The sequence below is a fragment of the Passer domesticus genome, chromosome 2 (genome assembly GCF_036417665.1).
Source record: "Passer domesticus isolate bPasDom1 chromosome 2, bPasDom1.hap1, whole genome shotgun sequence".
NCBI classification, from domain to species: Eukaryota; Metazoa; Chordata; class Aves; order Passeriformes; family Passeridae; genus Passer; species Passer domesticus.
In genome coordinates this window covers 80,203,735-80,225,258 of record NC_087475.1, presented here as the reverse complement: position 1 = coordinate 80,225,258, position 21,524 = coordinate 80,203,735, and the positions used below count along the sequence as shown (strand labels likewise).

The window sequence follows — 21,524 nt, the reverse complement described above, 5'->3', positions numbered from 1 at the left end:
AGAGGAAAGAACACTCATGATGTAACAGCAGTTTATTTAAGCAATGGGCATAACAGAACTGATTTGAGTAAAACGGGTTTTCTTCTTGCTCTCTGAGACAAGCTGACCACTGGAAAGATCAATCCTACAGCTTTCTACATAAAAAATATTAAATGATTTTTTAAAAATTCATCCAGGATGGTTCAGTTCCTTCAGAAGCAAGCTTAAAAAGCTTCACACTTTAACAGTTAATCCCAATGTGCTGGACATACAATCCTACCATGTAACAGGCTTGGCTAAGAGCTGAACCTTGGGCATGATGTCCAACCTTCACCCAAGTAAATGCCACAAACACAGATCCTAACCATATTTGTTGACATGTGTTTTAAATACGTAAAATCTGGGTAAATACTTTCAACTTTATAAAAATTCCACCCTGGCAAATATTTCAAAGCACTGAGGTTATCTGACATTCAAATACCACATATACCAAGGCAGTGCCCATACAAAATTGCCCCTGCCTATCTCTTCTAGCGTTTTCCAAATCCCATGGGACTCTGGTCCTACTCCTTCTATTTTCCTGTGTTCCTAATTTCTAATTTAGCCTACCATAGTATTCTAATATTTCTGCTGAGCTAGTTAGACATCCAGCTCCCACCTGCTTTCAGCATCCATCAAACCCAGGCTCCAGCTCTAGGCTGGACTTTTAGCACAAGCTGAGCTCACCCCTCCACTCAGCTCACCTAGTTTGTAAAACAATGATTGATGTCAGGATTTATGAAGCATGGTGGGATCTTCCAACTTGCTACACCATCTACAGTGAAATCCAAGCAAAGATGAAGAGATGTTTGTCTCTTGTAAACAAAATAGAGAAAAAAGCAGAGGAAGCAGAACATGGAAATCTAAAAATGCATAGGATTCTTGTGATCATCCTTCTGCAATGCTAGGTGTCCAAAAGTAAGCAAGCAAGTAATGAAAAACCCTAAGCAACATAGATGGCTTTTGGGTGTATGTTAGATCCCCAGTCAGTTGTTAAGTCCTTACTTAAAACAAACCTTATCAGACAAAAAAAACCAACAAACTCCTGGACTGCTTCTTCCAAAAAAAGTTTCTCGATATACTCCAACAATAAAACAATGACATAATTTTTGAGTAATTCAAAAGCCCCAAGAATTAGTAATAAGTGATTTTTCATGTCTCCTCTTAAAAAGCTAATGTGCTACTAGCACCAAAGCTGAAGTTCCTCTTCTCAAACAAGTATTTTCAAGCAAGCAGATTCCCTTTAATCAGTGTATGACCTCTAAATGGTCCAGACATTACAACATACTCTGTCACTGATATCAAAACCATTTAATTTCTAAAATTCAATTTAAAAGGTTTTGGATTTTTACTTTCTATTAAAGGAACACTTTCTGAATCATTTTAGGAGCCATGTTCTGCAGTTAGACAAAGTGCAGCTAAGTGAAAAGTGATGCTATTTAAATTAATTCTGTTTAAAACCAGAGCTTCAATGAAAAATGAAGATGAATGTAAGCATGAGAGCTTACACAATTGTTGGTGAAAAAGTATTGCAGATACTGCATGCATACAAGTTGTAGAAACCACTTGGAAAAAACCTGAAATTCCATTAGGTTAATACAACACATCACACAACAACTTGGCAAATATCAAACCTTTAAGAGCAAACTTTTAATGTTACTTTTTTGTGCCTTGCAGCAAACAAGTTAATATCCTCAAATATCCCAGTAACACCCCTAACACTTCAGCAGCTCCATTTTAGAGATTCATATCACAAGTAAGTTGTAATGGCATACACTAGGTACAATTTTACTATACATTTTTTTTCAAAAACATAAAGGTGGAGCATTCTAATGCTACATCTTTATATATATATAGCTATATCTTTTTATATATGTATCTTTACATATATATATATATTGCTAATTTCCTTTCTTTTCCTACTTTTTTTCTTGGACATTGTTTCCCATTTTCCCTTTTCAGACTACCCAGAAATTACAAAGGCTAATGATAAAATTAAGGAAAGAACCTATATCTGAATATTATGAAGTCATTTGTAATCTTCCCAAGTCAATGAGGGAAATGTGCCTTTAAGCCTGTTCACCACTGACTCTTCTCATCAGACACATACATGGAACTATCTTTCACCTATAAATCCTTGAAGCCTTAGGCTGTACACAACAATTTGGATACACAACATTTTTAGCTTTTCAAATCTATTGTGATATCATCAGGGCAGGTGATAAGGGGCACATAAAGAGCAACAGAGATTGAGTGGAAGTCAAGGGTGTCATGACAGCAAGGTGTGGCTAGGACTGGAGATCTAACTGATGACTTTTCAGAGTCCTGAAGAGACACTAAGAAGAGTTTTGAACCTTGAAGCTTTTTGATCTAGATGTCTCTCAAGTATTACAAGAGGTACTCATATATCCTTAAACTTAAAATCTTAATGCCTCGATCACCTGAAATAGAGCACAGGCTATATGATGCTTCAGGAGACATGTACTTCATCATTCATGAAAAATCCAGGTTTTCTTTTTATTTTGTTAGTATCACAAAGCAGATGTATTTTCAGAGCTGCAAGTTATTAGATTGACAGTATTTCCCTTTGCTTCCTGTAGTAATTAAACTGCACTAACATTAAACTGTTTTTTTCAACATGCTTGACCTTAAGAAGATCTCAGTGGATGTTAAAGTTTTCTTTTACAACAATCCTTAGGGATCATCCAGTACATTAGCTACTGCATTCATCAAGGAAATGGAGACAATAAACTTAATATCTTCTCTTTCATCAATACTTTCCCCTAAAAACAAGGCTTAGCAGTTTTTTACTTATTCATCAGTTTTGATTATTTTTAAGATATTAACAGCTTATTTCAATACAAATGGTCAAGTCAAGAAGCCAGCTTTGTACTAGAAACAATTATTTTAATAACGTCTTTGAGAAAAGGTTGCTATGTTATTGAGCGCTTTGGCTGGGAGCTGTGAAGGCAAAGCTGAACTTCTCCCACAGTTCATTATCTTCAGGAGTATTGATTCCTGGATGAGACCACACTCACCACTCAATGTCAGCTCTGCTGACTCCTACTAGCACATCTCAAGCAGCTGTGAGAAAGCAGGGACACAGTAGGAGGGAAGATTAGGGGACAAGCACTGTTGTTTTTCTTGTCAAGCAAGACAAACAACAGGAGTAACAGGCAGTGAAGGTAGAGATGCAAAACTACTTTGGAGCATTATCCTAAACTAAGTGGCACTTCATGAACTCCGTGACCAGGCATCCATGTTTGCCAATGCTACTTTATGGATACAGACCCAGCACACTTTTAGGCTTAATCCTCAGATCAACAAAACAGAAATGATTTCTCCATGACAAGCATGTACTGAAGATCACATAGATAAATGCTGACAAATCTCAGCAATGTGTATCTCACTTAAAAATTTTTATTTGAGAAAGGTTTATTTTCCAGTTGGCAGCTTTAGGGTATTACCAGAAAAATATATTGTTGTCAAATAATTGGTCACACCTACTAAAACAAATGTGGTTAAAATACAAATACTATATTAGTTTCATTTGTTCATAAAAGTCAAAATGTAGTGAAGTATTGAAACAAAATTTCAGGTTTTCTAGCCTCCAGAAAAATAAACAACAAAACATGTATTTATACAAGCAGGTGCCAAGAAAATGTAATAGCAAGTTTTTTAATAGATGTTCTGCACATACTTACAGGTTGAGCAGACTAATAGTGCTCTCACCACAAGCTCACTGAGTAGCTTCCACTTCTGCCTCACTCTGGAGGTGACAACTGGAAGGAGAATCTCTGCAGGGACGTAGAACTGAATCGAGTATGTCACAAAAATCCCAAAGGAGTACAGAATTTTTACAGACTGATACAACCTGTTGAAAACATTTACAGTCATGTAAATATTTAAGTTGCAAATTCTTAATAAAAAATTTGTTTGATAACGGCCCTAAGGAGATACATATATATGTATATATGAAATATTATTTTTTCCCCAACAAACATAAATATATTTTAACTGCCTAAGAAATTGCAGAAGATAAGCCAACTAGAGTAAGTCTTCCAATAAAGGACAGACATCCTCACCACTGTTACTTGTGGCTGAGTAAACAAATTACAAAGAGCTATCCATGTCTCCAACAGGTTAAAATTAAGATATATTTTTAATTCGTGCTGCATTAATTACAATCATTTGTCATTACTTGTAGCAAACTGACAGAAATTGAGTCTTTGTATGATTTTCTTTCTATGGACATAAAAATCTTGGGTGAGGGCTTGGTTCATTGCTTCAGTCCTTAAAAAGATGTTCAACTGAAGCAAAGCCAACTTGCATAAGTAAGAAAATAAAAACAGCAGCAAGAGTAGGGAAAGAACAAATAGGACCTTGATCTCTGTATCTCTCAAAGCCTGACAGGGGTCACTTAAAGCATTCTCTCTTTGGGTATCACAGTCTGTATCTGCATTAGTAAATAAAACCCAGCCAGGACTGCTTTTGGCCCCTTATCCTGTGGCCAAATTGCATGGCATGGCAAAACTTTTATCTGTACAGCTCAGCTCTTGTCCACCATACTTTCTATGATTCTATGATATGAGGAAGAAAAGAAAAATAAGATTCAACTAAAAATACATTTTGACTTATAAGTCTGATATTATCTGTATCAAAGGTCTGGCCATCACTGTACACAACTCCGGCAATCGCCAAAGGCACATTCAAATGGACAGAAAAGCTACTGCATCAATTTACATGCTGTCATAATGGTGTAGCTAGTTTGGAAGCTGCTGCTTTTGTGACACTCATCTTTTTGACTGCTGAGCAGCTTTTAAAAATTTAGAGGGAACAAGAGTTCTGCAAGATTGTCCTTATTCCAGAAGTTTAGATATATTTTAGCTGGTTAAATTTCAGCTGACCAGATACCCAGAATTCACCTCTACTCCTCAGGATTCAGACTACCCCAAGCCTTTACAAAAGTAATTTCTAAAATATATTCAAAAACAGGATTAGTAAGCATCTCCATTACACTATTTTTCTACAGCTCTATGAGGATTAAAACTTTCCAAATTAAAAAAATAATTTTTATATTACCGAGGTGATTTTACTAGTAATTTAATATTATATTCCAATCAGAAAAAGATGACTCCTTAGGCTACCTTTTAATAAAAATCTAAATGATTCATATGTGCTAAACCTCTTTTCAATTTGTCATTTTAGATTTCATTATATCAATCTGAAGGGTAGAAACATTGGCAAGCAGCGCAACAAAACTTGCAGAACAACACAGCCAGACCAAACACAGCAATAATTATGCGAAGCCTTCACCTGAACTAGTCCCATGTGAAGTCTTGTCAAACTTCAATACACCAATGTTTGTATGATTAGCAACCTTTGGGATTCACAGTAAGGGAACTGTTGCACACAGACTCACTTATATCTTAACAAAGAACAGGTGGCGGAAAGAACCTTCATATTCAGCCTTAAGAAGACAAGAACCCAAATGAGAACTAAGAAGAAATTTTTTACAATGAGGCTACTGAAGCTGCGGATGTACCATCCCTGGAAGTGTTCATGGCCAGGCTGGATGGAGCTTGGAGCAACCTGGTCTTATGAAAGATTTCTCTGCTTATGGCATAGGGATCAGAACAGATGATCTTTAAAGGTCCTCTCCAACTGAAACCATTTTATGAATCTACGAGACCCAAACCAAGGGTACTAAGAAGTACAAATGCAGAATTTACTATAATTTACATCTGCAAATACTGAAATCTACTCTTTAAGTCAATTTTCAACATATTCTAAGTAATATATTATGCTGAGTGACAATTTGTACTTCCAAAGACCATCTAAAATAGTACAGCACCAAGTCATTTATCCAAAAGCACCAATCTAGCAGGATTTTTTTAATACAAGTAGTCCTCTATTTAAATTAAACTTAAGAACTGAACTAGTCTATGGCCTGTGTATGCCTTCCGGTCAATTAATCTATGGGAACATCAAATAAAACTCAGAAAGTGGCAGAATTTTAATTTAATTTTCTTTATTAGAAAAAGCTTCTTTTTAAACAGGGGTTGTCCAGCTGGAATTAAGCACATAAGCCAAGTCTCACTACTTAGATACATTCCAGGTCTTTCGCCAGTCTGTCTTGTGAAAAAATTCCTTTGCTCCTTGCAATTCCTCTGGTTCGAACTGGCAACTTACTGGCTTTTCATGTGAGGACCAAATAGCAAAATACTGTCCTACGGTTCACTGGAAATTTGTTTTGCTAGCCCAGTTAATTGCAACCATTTGTCCCTCAGTACTGTATCAGGTAGACCCACAGTCCTGCACAGCAGCAGCATCGTACATCACAATCCCTGAGCGCGCCACTAGCAGCTTCTCCTAATTTTGTTTGGTGCTCTGGGGTACTCTCCAGGGTAGGACAAAAACAGATGACTTTGTTAACTGTGGATATGTGCCCTGAGTAGCTTTGGGGTTATTACACTTATAATGCCAATTTCCAACCCTATAGAGCACCAGTTTCCATCTCTTTTATTATCTGTTTCCTTGCATTAGGCCTGCAAAGTCATCAGCAAAAATATCATCATCATCACATCTGCACTGTAGCCAAGAGCTATTTGAAAACTCCTATGTGAACAGCTCTGTTAGACAGCAGGGATGCAGAATAAAGTTCATTCTGCTGCTTGCATGAGCACAATAAAAAGCAACAGTGAGTAGCAACCTTAGCTTATTCCACATTCCTCTCATTCTCTGTTTTTTAGTAACACTTCTCTTAAGGCACAAATAAACCCAAAGCTACCATTTAAAACAAGCTTTTCACTAATCTTATAAACAACAAGGACTGCCATGTTACATTAGAAATAGAAGTATTTTTTCTTTCATCTGCATTACACAGAATAGATACAGTAAACATTTGCAGATTTCTGGTTTTTATTTTTTTTTAATGTCAGAGAATCACAAATGGTTTGGGTTGAGAGGAATCTCAAAGATCATCCGGTTTGAAATCTCCTGCCATGGGTAGTACCTTTCACTAGATCAGATTACTCAGAACTCCATTCAGCTTGGTCTTTAACACTTCCAGGGATGGGGAGTCCACAACCTCTCTGAGCAACCTGTTCCAGTGCCTCACCACCCTCACACTACAGAATTTTTTTCTAATTTGTAACCGAAACCTGCCCTCCTTTAACTTAAGGGCATTCCTTCTTGTCCTATCACTACATGCCCTTGTGAAAAGTCCCTCTCCAGCTTTCCTGTAAGCCTCCTTTAGGTACTGGAAGACGCTGTAAGGTCTTCCCAATGCCTTCTCTTCTCCAGGCTGAAAATCCCCTAGCTTTCTCTGCCTGTTATAGGAGAGGTGCTCCAGCCCTCTGATCATCTCAGGTTGTCCTCTGGACGTGTTCCAACAGGTCAACATCTTTCTTGTGTAGGGGGTTCCAGAGCTGATGCAGCCCTGCAGGTGGGGTCTCAGCAGAGCAGAGCAGAGGGGCAGAATCCCCTCCCTGGCCCTGCTGCCCACGCTGCCCTGGATGCAGCCCAGGACACATGTGGCTTTCTGTGCTGGGAGTGCCCATGGCTGGGTCATGATGAGCTTTTCATCCACCCACACTCCCAAGAATTTCTTCCCAGAGCTGCTGTCAATCCACTCTCTGCCCAGCCTGTACCTGTGCTTGGGATTGCCCTCCCTTGCTAAACTCTTGTGTGTGTGTATGTATGTGAAAGGATATAAATATATATAATGAAGATGAAGGGAAGGGAAGGGAAGGGAAGGGAAGGGAAGGGAAGGGAAGGGAAGGGAAGGGAAGGGAAGGGAAGGGAAGGGAAGGGAAGGGAAGGGAAGGGAAGGGAAGGGAAGGGAAGGGAAGGGAAGGGAAGGGAAGGGAAGGGAAGGGAAGGGAAGGGAAGGGAAGGGAAGGGAAGGGAAGGGAAGGGAAGGGAAGGGAAGGGAAGGGAAGGGAAGGGAAGGGAAGGGAAGGGAAGGGCCCAAATCTCAGTTGTTACAACAGCAGTATAAAAACAAAGCAAGCAAACAAGCAGTAAGAAATAGATTAAAGTTCTAGCAATGAAAAATCATTCATCCTTCAAGACACATTTTCTATACTCTCATGTATTAAACATTTGAATCAGTCTGGCAATTAAACAAAACTTCTTAAGAATATTAAAAATGCATAGTTCACATTGACTCTAAGGAATGAAAAGAAGGAAAAGAAAGTGGAAAAGTAACACTTAAAAACTGAGAACATTCTTTACATGTGTTCTCTTTTTCAAATAAAAAAGTCAGCATTCAGATCATCTAAGCAGGGGTTTTTTCCCCAGTAATTTGAGATTTCACTACTTTAATAAGCTACTACAACAGACACTGAAGAAGTAGATGCAATTATATAACCTGTAAAACATTATTGATCAGAATGAAAACATTAAAATTGTTTTCAGTTTTAGCACTTTTGCACTGCTGATGTAGCTAATTTTAGGCCTATTAGACAAAAGTATTTAAAAACTAAATTATATTAGAGAATAGTTAGAGTATATACATCCACAAACAGATACAAAACTAATTATACAGCAGTTGAAATCATCTTCAGTGCATCTTTAGCATGTGACATGTGCAGCCCTCATAACATTAAAAAAATAGCTAAATAAAAAATTGTAGTATCCTCAAGACACTGGCAAATGTAAGCTTCATTCTCCTGATAGGAGCTCATCATACACACTATCCATGGACTTGCCCTTGAACTACAAACCTGTTCATCTTTGATGTCTTCTATTCCATTTGGCCACCTGCTAAACTCAGTGATTACACTAAAAAGGGCACTATATTACCAGGATATCCAAGGTAAAAATAGCTCGTTCCAGAACTGCATGACAACTTCTTGTAAACTGTATATTCCCTCCTTCAACAGTCCTGGAACTAGCTCCTTCTAGAGATGGAATGATTTATAATATCGTTGATCAGCATTTGTAGTATCATTGATCACCCTCTCTATGCAAGTCCTTTTAATATGGAAGAAATGACTGGCTAGGACCACAGCTCTATTGTGGATACATTAAAAGTCTGAGCACCCTGATGGCACTGAGGCATGGGACAAACTTTCCAACATTTCTGCCTTCTAGATGAATGCTTTTCCATCACAGAAGCACTTACCACTTATCCTGTGGCAGGTTTAAAGTTATGCTGCCTTTGACTTCATCTCCAAAGCGCATATAGCCTAGGGTGGCCAGTGAGATGTACAGTGCCATGACTATTGCCATCCCAATGTTCAGTGCCTGCGGGAAACGTGTGCTGTCCTTCATTCTGTTCTCCAAAGGCAGTACCTGGAAATGCAGGAAGACTCAATCACATTTTATGTTCTCAGAGTAAAACTACTTGTCTCCCCTCTTTCAATGCCAACTTGCAAAATCCAAATTTATAAAATCTTATTTTATAAATAAGATTATTCTACAATAATGTTTTACCGTCTGGATGGTCACAGTGTTCACTGTACCCAATAGAAAAACTCAGTTATTGAAAAGCACGTATTTTAGTTGGAAAAAAACTTCAGTGTGGAATCATAAAGCAATATTTATAGGTTAGAAAAACTGCCAAGAGAAACTTACGGTGTTCAGATGAAAATACATAAGCAATGAGAGTAACACGATTTTTTTTTTGGTAACAAAATTTTTCAGAATCCAAGGATATTTCTCCTGTTCCTGTCAGGTATGCCTGCTCTGTCAGTCCCCATCACAGACAAACGTGCTGACACACAAGCTCAGCCTCAGCACACAGCCTCAGCTCTCCCAGCAAGGAATCTGGAGTCCATGACTACCAGAATGCAGTCCCATGCACTTTCTCATCTCTCTGTCAGAAACAGGGCCAGGCACACTAAGCCCTGCTTTTCCTAAACACAGTGCTTTGAGCCCCACATAGTCAAGCCACCTCACTGGACCTGCCATCACTTCAAAGTGAAGACACAGGCGTTGCAACCACTACTGCATGAAGTTTGCTGGGGATTGCCTTCTACTTGCACTTTTCAGCATTCAGCAAATACATTCAGTAAGCTCCAACTGAAGTTTTTAAATACCCAGACAAAATTTCCAGGCAAGGCAGTAAAACCAAGTGACAAGCTCACATATTGCTCTCCCCACCTTCAATTTCACCAGCAAAACAGATCATTAAAACATCACCTGAAGGTACAGCTGAAGGTACATGGAGACTCCTAGACAAGCACACTTTCCCCACCTCTTTCAGGAGAACTGTACAGTCATCTCAAATACTGAATATGGGATACAGTCCAAGATTAAGATACATAATACTTAAAGTCTACATCTAAGTGAAACATCCAAGCTTCTATTGATGCCTTAGGATTTTAGCTTTTCTATTTTCATATATTTGTAATCCTGCAATTCTTTAGTGTATAACTCTAAACTCCATATACAGTGTTAGCTACTGTTTTTCCATTTTGGTCAGACAAAACAATTCCTCTCTAAGCCTGGGAAGCAAGGACTTACCACCTCAGCCCCAAGAGATGTAAACAAAAGTGAGTTGGCGGGCAGCAAACTTGGAGTAAAATTACTCCATTACCTGAAGCTGTAATTGGAAGATTTATCCCCAATATGCAAATGGATCCAACTTATAAAAGTATGGAAACCCATGACCTGTCATCCATTTTTGGGTGTAGTTCCTTGGGGGCTTCATCTGCCCTAAATGTACCTGAAGGCCCTTTAATAAATATAACTACTTTTAATTCTCTTCATTTTGTCTGGCCTTTGTTTTTAGCTAGTCCCAAAAAGGCATCACTATGATGAAATTAGCTAATGAAGATCTAGGCAATACAGACAGTGGAATAAAGTTGGCAGTTCAGCTTATCTTTCAGTAGACATGCAGGTTATATTTGATGATGCACAGTTAATTAAAGAAGCTTGTCATCCCTGGTTAGCACTTATGTCATAGCTAATGCAGACAAACAGTCTCAGTGCAATAGGGTTGCCCTGTAAAAGCTAGTGTTCATCATACAAAATTGCTTTTTAATTGACTGAATATTTACTATTTAAGCAATATGAGTTATGAAAAAAGCAGATTTCATCCACTAATTAACTAACAAATTGATATCTCTGAATTGTTGACATATTATTTTCTATACAGCAATTACTCCTTTCCTCCTAGTCACCCAATGACATTTACTTCCTGACTTGTAGTAGCATATCACCACTGCCACATGGCCCTACCTTGCCTATATTTCAAATCCCAAAAAGCAATTTTACACTTGGGAACCAAGAGGTCCCTACAAAGGTGCACAATTAGAGGCAATTTTCATTCCTATTCAATTAAAATGCATTATACAAGTTAATTTCTTTATATATTTCAGAGCCTCTACTGCTGATGTTGTTCCTCCAGAAAGGAGCCTGAGCTTGGACTGTAACTTGATCTGGTGGGGAATGCAAAATTTAAACAAAGAAGAGTTTCAAAAATTAAATCCATTTTTAAATGAGTGTAGAGCAGCAGGAAGAATACAAAAAGAGACATGGTCTGTAACAGACTCTGACCAGGATATATGCCTTTTAAATATTTTTATATTTTAAGAAAGTTCTTTTCACAGGCCCACAAGATTATCATTGAATTGTCTATCTCAAAATTAGTTCATAAATGAAGTAAAGGACTAGTGGCACACACTGTGTTCAATGTTCTTGAGTCCAAAGGAAGCATTAGAAGTTTCTTTTTAAATTTCTAACTATACAGATATTTTTTTTTATCTTTAGCATTTAAACCCAACCAGTTTAGCATTTAAACCCAGAAGACCCATGTTTCTCCAAGAAAACAAAAATTTAAAGCAATTAAAAACCATTATAGGACAATGCTCTTAAGCATATACATTCTGCTCTTTAACTATCCACAAAACCAAGTTTACTCATTAAATGCAATGATGTAATTTCCTGTATACTCATGAGTAAATCAGAATAAAACATACCCATTTATACACATGTTCTCATATCATCATCCTCTCTTTAACGTTACAACTTTCATTTTTGCTGAGTTTAAGAAAATGTGACACTAAAAGAAATACAGGATAATGAGACTGGAGGTGAGAGACACTTTAACATATGTAGACCTTGAAATTATACTTAAAAATGCTAATTCCTCCCATCTTATCCTTGAGTTAGTATCAGGACTACATGTGCCTCCAGGCTGAATGGATGAGAATGCTGATGCAGCCTTTTGTGCATCACTCAGTCCAGGTGAGAGTGTCTCTGCCCAGCTCAGCACAAGCCATCCCTCGTTCAAGCACCCTCTCTGAGCAGCAGCAGCAATCTCATTATTGTCATTGCAGGAGATGGTTCCCTCAGTAAAACTGATCCCCAAAGAAATCATGCAAAGAACTTGAGCCAGGTTTTATACAGTATTCAGTATCACCCACTCCAGACAAGCTATAAAGTTCTGTAACTCACAGGATTAGCATGACAAAGAGTAACAACACATATATTACCAAAATCATCCAGCTCCCTAAGCTGCTGAAACTCTTCAGGATCCAAAAGATCAGTGGAGTGTTCACAAGGAGACAGAGGCTGCCAGGAGATATGATGTGAGCCAGTGCCTGGTCTGATACTGAGTCACTAGTGGGCAGCTACTGGATAGATCTTCACTGTAAAATTTCTTTCCACTCCCTGCACAACTCCTCTTGCAATGACTTCAGAAAACCTAACATTTCATCTGAATGCAAGAGACAAGATTCTTTTCACAAATTCTTTTTAGTACTGGTTTTACTGCTTCCTTTCTGGAACCAGGAGGTGAGATGAGTTAAGATTCAGTTTCAAAGATACGTATTTTTAACCTTTTTATTTAATGACTCTCCTCTGTGCTTCTGATTTCCATGCTGTGCTTCCTTCAAACTCTTTCCCCTTCACTTCACACTAGTCCCTGTCATAGCCCTAAAGACCTATGAAATCAGATATTTTAGACTAAGCTTATTCTTTTCATAATTTCTCAATTTCCATCCTTTTTTTTTCTTCTCCTCGCTAGAGAGTAAACTCTCTATCATTTTTCTATGTCAGGTGCTTCACAGAGTTTTTCCTACATTTTTTGAGACATTTTCACACATCACTACTATTATACTCCTTGAAACTTAATACCAGGTTCTTTTAGTTACAATCAAACTTTGGTTTCTTAAAATTGCAAAATAAGCACAGTACATCTTGCTTTCACCCACCAAATAAATTCAAAACTACCCATAATTAATTGGCAAAGAATCATAACTGAATGTTTGAAATAACCTGGCTAATCTGATATCATTCATTATGCAAAGTGCTTACCCCTTCATTTCAAGCTGCATGAAGTAGGTATAAACATCCCCAGTAATACCATTGCCTCCTCACCCCTTGCCTTGAATACCCTGCTACACTCACAGTCTTCCTGCAAATAAGCTGCAGGGGACTGCCTAATTTTAATCAGAAATCTCTACTGTACTTTTCATATAACTGCACCAAAAAAATGCACAAGATATTTCGACCGGCAGACAATCAGATAAACTTTTATTTCATTTTCATAGCCACTAAAAGCTAATCTTGTAATGGATAGCTTAAGAGCAGACATGCTCAATATTGAAATACATAGTCACCTTTCAATTTCTCAGGAAATCCCACTAAAATGGCCATCCTTTATCCCCTGCATTTATAAAGTAAGTATATCAGGTAGACAGCTATATAGAAGTTTTGACTGGCTTAAGCTAGAGACAACTCAAGAATTTTGGAAAATTAAAACCAATATATTTATCAAGTTACTCAGGGAAAAAAATCTCTAATCAAGCCCTACAACAGCAAAATAAAGCCCTGTTCAGTGAAAGCAAAAAAGCTGATATCAAAGGTATTCAAGATATGTAAACCTAAATTCTACTACCTAACCTCCAAAGACAAAATATTAAATCCTCAGCAGACAAACACAGTGCAAGCCTGGCCCATTCCTTCTTATCTGCAGAAGGTACCAATGAATTTATCTGCTCACTGAAAGGTGGATTTACAACCACACAGCCTATGGGGGAACTGTCTGCAGAGAAATAGTTACCTCAAGTAAAATAATAATAACAACATACACCATTATTATACTACCATGTTTGCTTGCTGGTCCTAGTGCACCTTCTCTTGCACCTCACAGAAAAAGGCCATGCAATATTTTGAGCAACAAGCTTCTATTCCATCACTTTTAGATACATTTTTAAAGCTCACACTCTTTACTAAGCTACAGAACATCACTATTTACAACACGTACAATAAACAATCCAATTTTCCTTAACAGATCCCTCATGACTGCAAACAAAAGGGCAGCTACTATTACCCAAGGAAAAATGCAAGCCAAATGGTGACTGTACATCAATTTTTATAGTAAAAGTTTTATATGAAATAAATAAATCCAGAAGACAAGTTCTCACTACAGAACACAGTACCTTCTGAAATTTGCTGAGCAATTCCAATCACTCCAAAAACCAATATCCTCAGACTCCAGTAAAGCCCCTTTCCACTTGTTTCACCAGGAAAAAGAATTAGTTGCCTATACAAAAAAACCAAACCCAATCTACCACCCTATTCTGACGGCCTTGATTTAACAATGCTTGAAGGAATTGTGTAAATCTTACCTAGCTTGCTGTCCAAACTTTGCACTCTCCAGGGTTTTTTTTCTTATATTATGTTCAAGAGTTTGTTTATCACTTTATTATTACATTTATTTAATCTTTAGCTTGCTCTGAAACTTAAAATAAGTTCTGCAAGTTTGTGTATTATCGTGTCTTATGTGACTTTGTGAACCAAATCCAAGAAATTTCTCTCCAATGAAAACTGAAAATGATAAAGCAGCATTTTTATTCAGTCATCAATATTTTAAAATATTTTTAAATATCTGTCCTGTCAAAATCACTGAAATGTTATATTCTTTACTGGCCTTTACAATAGTATGTAGTTTTATTGAGCAAAAGATAAATGCTAATAGAAAATTATGTTTCTAATTTATCAGACAGTTCCAGCCTCCAGTCACTTGGACTGCAGCCTACAGACTACACAGTACTATGGTCTAATATGTTCTGTATAAGTTATTCTACTCTCAAAATTTCCACAAGGTAAGTGATAAAAGAAAAAACTACTTAGAAATGCAAGTGTTGCTGAAGGGTATATTTCAATCTACTGCAACAATACATAAAGATGTAGAATATGATTGTGTATTTCTGGACTCTTTCTGGCTCAGGAGGTAAAAATGAAAGTTCCCAAAGCTGCAACGGCACTTAAATTTTTATGCCAGCCAATGATCAAACCCACATTGAATTTAAGTCCCCTCAAAATAAGTTATAATGATTACTAAGTTCCCACCTATCCCTACCTGCTTCTTGGTAGGAAAGAGAGAAAAAATGTACAAACTTCAATCTGTTTCAATGCAAAAGGTTTAAAATAAAAGATCTTCCCAAAAGGTCTTTTATCTTTTACCTGAAATGCTCCTCCACCCATATGTTGCTTTAGTTTCTAAGAGGACACAGAACAAAGTATACACATATTGCAAGGTCCTGCATGGGGCTGTGCAAATTTCATTACTGCAAAAGTGAAAAAATAAATTACAATGATTTCCACTAAGGATTAATGAGTATGACAGGAAATAAATGGGATTAAGGACCTACAAAATTTTACAACTCAATACAAAAATTTCTCTGCCCTGGGACAAGGAGCCTTGAAAATACAAACACATACACTGTTGGATCAACACTTTAAAAACAACAGGACGCCAACACAGGAAGCGTTTTGCATGTCACATTTTACATTTTACATGGCCATCATTGAAAGACATAACCATCCACTTCTGAAACGTAACCCCACTCAATCCAAACAGAAGGAAGAGAAAACACTGATGACTTGACTTTCCTTAGAACAGTTCCTTACAATTCAGCTTGCCCTGAGAGCAGCTACCTTCACAGCTGCACTACTCATCACCTTAGCCATGACACACCTGCCCAGCACAACACAAGGCAAAGAATACACAAAGACAAGCTGAAGAACACACACCACATCACTTCCTGCTATAGTCTTCTCACTCCAAATGCCTTCACCATTACCACATTTTCCCTTTCCACCTCCCATTTCTTTTAGGATTCTTTCTTCTGCTGCTCCTGAGAAATCAGTATAATTTTTCAACCATAATGTTTATTAGGGAGCCATTACTGATGCCTTGAGGATACAAGCCATTACTGATGCCTGCAGAAGTGTTCAGCAGTATATTATTAGGGCTCTCAACTCTGGGACAACACATATTAATAAAAATTTTAGGTTTAGGAAAGGTATTCCTCAGTGAACATTCAAGAACATTACTGAGTTAAAAATTCCTTTGACAAAATGATAGGTTTATTAATACCTAGTATTTTCAGCCATATAATAAAATAACTTTTTTCAGCTGTTTTCTCCATCATCCTTTATTCAAAAAATGTAAATTATTAATGATTTACAACAGATTTAAATTAAAAAATAAATATGTCGGCAAAATATTTAAGAAGCAAACTAGAACTTAAACTTTATTTATTGCTACATGTAGACAGCAGCATGTGCACACACTGCAATGCTACTTTCATCAATGAAAAGCCTGCACAAAGCCTATTATAGATGGTAAAATTAAGATGCTGCTGATTAAATCACAGACATTAAAGTCTAAAACCAAGGATGCAAGTATTTATTTTAGCTAGCTGCTCTCTCTCCAGGAAAAGTCATTAACATTTCTCCATCTTCAGTGTTATATTCAAAACCTTTTTCACATCAGGAAGACTTACATTTAAATACTACTTGCAGAATTCCATACACTGCAGGTAAGTGCTCACTCAGAACATAACAGAAAGGAAATCTCATCCAACCACCAACTAAGTTCAAAACAGCTGCAGTTTAGAAGACTTACAGAATGATGGGCCAGGGGAACAAAAAATCTGGCTCCAAAAAAGCAAAATAAACTGGATAAATATTCCTGTCTGAAATTATTTAACTATGCCTCTTAATTATACGTAACATCAGCATAAGTAGTGTGTGCATTACTCTGCCTCTACTGCATGTATAATAAAGGCAGGCAAGTCTTCCATTTAAGACAGGGTCAGATGTAAAAGGAAAATTAGCTTCTGTACCTCACTGAAACTGTGTCTCAGACCCCAAAACCCACCTGCCATAAGCTGGCAAGGCAGAGCACGACAACTTGGCACTCTAACACTTGCTCTTTGCCCCCTTCTTCAAAGTCACCAAGCACATAATGATTAAGAAAAGTTTCAGGCAAGTAAGCAGTAAACTTAAAATGTCTTTGTTCTTCGATTGTGTAGATGCATGTGTATCTTAGGTTTTCTAAAGAAAAAGAAACATTTGAATGTTGCAAGCATGTGTGTGGGATGCTGCCTGAAAGAATGTTATCCTATAGGCCTTCTGTTTGTGTTATTAAGAATTGCCTTTAAAATAAGAAGTAATAAAAGTACAATATGTAAAAAAAATGGTTCTCCAGGGTGAAAGCAAGTTTCTCCATTCTCAGGAAGTGCAGATTAATGGTAAGGAACATTTAGCTTGGTAAAGAGGTGATACCAAGTTGTCTGATACTTTCAACATTCATCTGAACTGGGCAGATGTATTTTTTTAACAGTTTCTGATACAACATCTTTCTATCTGCTGTATCTAACAACATTCTCTGTTTGTAACACATGTGCTCGTAATCGTTTCCTGATTTTGCACAGTAGCTACAACACGCTTCTTGCTGACAACACATCTGAAGTCCACATTTACCAAATACACTTAGTAGTAGGTCATGTCCACAGTCATCAAATCCAGTCCAAACACAAAAACATGCTTGTCCAAATACAAAAACATCCTCAGAGAACTCCCACCTTTCACATTTTGAGAATACAAGCCTTTGCATCATCAAAAAAACCACCAATGGAATTGATAAATCTTGGTCCAAAGAGCTGATGCCGCAAGTAGATTTAGAAGATGTCAGGTTACGTGTTAAATGCCTGCTTCTGATAAATACAGTCTGGTCTTAAGGACAAGGGAAGCATGCCATTGGGTTTCTTTCTTTCCTTTTTTTTTTTTTTTTAAGGACAATACTAATCTGGCAAAAGAGTTTTTGACAATGAGAGGCTTTTATCTCAAAGCAACAGGCCTAACAAGCTCATCTGCATTACTTTCAAAATCCAAATAATGACATTTTAAAATGATAATCCACTTAGTTTTCTCTTTCTAAATCTCCTGGAATTGGTTAGCTGCTGCCTAATGTGATTCCAGAGCCTGTCTTCTGGTATACAAATACCACCCTATCTTCGGCTGCAAAGCTGTGATATCCAAGTTCAAAAGCAGTTTGAATAGACATCTTCAAGTAATAGGCCAAAATATAAGAAGTCTTATTTTCCAAACCTGAAATTAATGTTGGAAAGTAATGTTTTTCTCTTCACTAAGCTAATCCGTCTGCAGCACTCAACAGGAGGGAAAAAATCATACTCAACTGTAAAAACTGCAGTTAATTTAGCATATTTATATGTAATGGAGAAGGAAAATTATATTTCTTGTTTAAATATTATGATACTATTGCATCCTTCTTTCTCCTGAAGCTTATTATAAAACATCACTTTCACATTTGGATTTTTTTTTATATCTAGAACAAGAAACCCAACTAGACTTTTGATGCAAAATATTCATTAAGTGTAACAGGTATTACATAAACACAACATTATGCAAAGCTATTACCTGCACATGGCAATGCTACAGACAGAGCCAAGCCTGAAGGCGTCGGTTTACACCCGTCTAAAAAGGGCATTCAAGACTCTTAATTTCATTTTGGACAAACTTAGTCTGAAGTTACTTTTAATTCAGTAACAAAATCTCACATTAATTTTAAAATCAGGTCTACTCACCTGTGGAATACGAAAGAGGCACTCTAACATGGTTCTTACAAAATACTGTTACATGTTCTGTGAAAGACACCTTCACTCTACATCACCCACAGCTCCTGTATTCAAGGAGTAGCATTGGTACCCTCTTCTGTTCTGTGGCCTGAAGAACAGCCCCGTGCTTTGCCAGGCAGCATCATCTGGCACAGGGAACCCACAGCCAGAGAGGACCAAACCACAGAGGGAAAGCAGCAGCTGCCAAATCTCCCAGCCCCAGCACAGTCCTGTACTCAAAAGGTTCACTAAGGGCTGAAGATACATTTTCTCCACTTCAAAATCAACATTCTGTCCCCTGAACCAAAATCTTCACTTGAAGGCTTCAACAAAACCAAGTATCTTATGTGGTTTGTTGCATCTATTTAAGAGCACTGCACTTCTGCTGCCACTGCTGTTCCACAGGCTGAACTGATGTCACCAGTCAGTAGGATTTTCACAAGGTCCCCCTGATTATGTCAAAATGTAAACTTAGAAGTGATGAAATCCCAAAGCAACTCTCAGCACTACGAATGGTAACCCCAAGACTGACGCTCTCAGCTGCTGTTGCCTACCTCAGGGTCACTGGGTGTCCCTGCTTCCACCTTCTCCTGTTCCCACACAGTAATGATCCCCACCCAGCTGTTAAGACAGCCACCATTTGCAGCAGCAACCTTAGACCAGTCTGGAGTAACCCCATTTTTACAGACATCTCTAAGTGGCAGCAACTAAATGAACAGCACAAGCAACTGACTGCAGCACTTCTTAATCCTGTTACAAGCATCACTCAGAGTGTAGCATGAATTAACATTAATCAGCTCTTCAATAGCACTAACCTTATTCCTGCTACAGCAATTGTAGCAACAAAAAACAACTTGCCTAGACCTTAGCAAATTGCCAAAATTGCTCAAACCTGCCATAAAGTAAGAGTCTAGACAGATCTCACAGGCAGATATGAACAGCTCAATTCATCACATTAACATCATCAATTCATCATATTAATTGTTTTTATTTTAATGAAATATATCTCAAAATAGTTTTATAATACTGGCTGATGAAATGTTTAAACTAGCTCTTAGTACCATCCCAGTGTTACTTCCTAGGCACTACCTTGGTTCCTTTGAGATCCTCTATTTCAATTATAAATAGTCCACGTTTAAATTATTACAGACTCAAGTCACTAAAATTGAGGTTCTTCAAGTATATTTATTTAGGGATTGACTATAGCCAAAGCAACAACATTCCAAAATCCATACCACTAATTTTCTTACAATGCTATGACAGCTAATCAGTCCTAAGCTAATGACAGATTTTAACTAAAACCAAAGTTCATACACTCATCATCTGTAAGACAAACATGGCCTCTCAAGATCAAGAAGAAAATTCTAGTAGGAATTTGCTGAATCATTGCAGCTCTCTGAGCTCTCTGAAATGTGTTCCACTTAGTGACCAGGTCCTGTTTTATTAGTGTCATTAATTTTTATTAGTTACTAATGAACTATAGTCATATTTTAAGTGATGACAAGTGCTAAACCAAAAGAAAAAAAATTAAGATACCTATATTTTTGGAACAATGGGATGAAAGAAAAACCCAAACAAACACACTGAGAGCAGTTTTCCTCTCTTGTCAGGTTCTGCTTAAGATGACTGCACCAGCCCACAACCTCAGAATTTCATTGTCCCTCTTCCTAACACCCAGCTCTCAAGATGAGAACTGGCACAACACACATTCAGATTGAAGGAAAAGGAAAAATTAGACCTTGTAACTGTTATGCCAACTTATTGTATAAAATTAAGTGATCAAAATCAACTTTTCTGAGAATTAAGACCTTAAGGCTTCTGTTTATAACGCCATGTTCAGACAGCCTCACAGTAATATATTTGCAAGACATTCCAGAACAAAACCTAAAATCAAGTCTCTAAAAACAAGACCAAGATTACATAAATCCATTTTACATGCCTGCAGTCAGACAACAGTAGACTAAGGAGCCAATCTAATTAAATTGAGCTTTTTTTTTTCCTTACCAGAACAACTCGACCACATGGATATAGGAAGGACAGTAAGACAGGGTAAAAAAGTTACCACACACCAGCTACACAACAGGTTTATGATGGTAACTTACTGAGCTGTAATAACTAGTTATCAATTAAATCATTCACCAAGAATCACATGAAATCCTAATTATGTAAAGAGGAAATGTCTTGTCTTGCTTTGCTTCACTTATCTTTTTTTTTTTATTTCATGCTTCAACAACTTTATTTAGTTCTGATTGTTCAAATATATGAAATAATTTTTCTTCAGATCTTCTCTATAGTGAATGCAAATACAGCATAAGCATGCACAGCAAACATTCTGCATGCCCAAAATATCCCCAAGAGGCAGGGACATCTTAATATCATTCTGCATATGATGAATGGACATAAAGCTATAGATTTTCACTTTCATTTCAGTAAAGGTAGCCATGTTATATTAATGGTTTTGTGTAATGTAAGCACACACACAAAGTATATTGAACCATAATAAACATAAACATTTAATTAGTTTGTAAACATTAATAACAAGGGGAAAACTTAAGCATGTTTTCCATTTGCTTTGAAGAGGCAGTAAATTATGACCAAGTAAAAAATAGAGACAGCCTATGC

At 37.2% G+C, this 21,524-nt stretch overlaps 1 protein-coding gene across 1 annotated transcript in view; it reads right to left on the bottom strand.

Moving 5' to 3' along the window:
- The window catches only part of SLC36A4 (solute carrier family 36 member 4), an 85,172-nt gene that overhangs the window by 41,431 nt on the left and 22,217 nt on the right, over window positions 1-21,524 (bottom strand). The window contains 2 exon segments of the mRNA XM_064409536.1: window positions 3,723-3,892; window positions 9,149-9,318. Of these exon segments, the coding sequence (XP_064265606.1) occupies window positions 3,723-3,892; window positions 9,149-9,318 (340 nt within the window).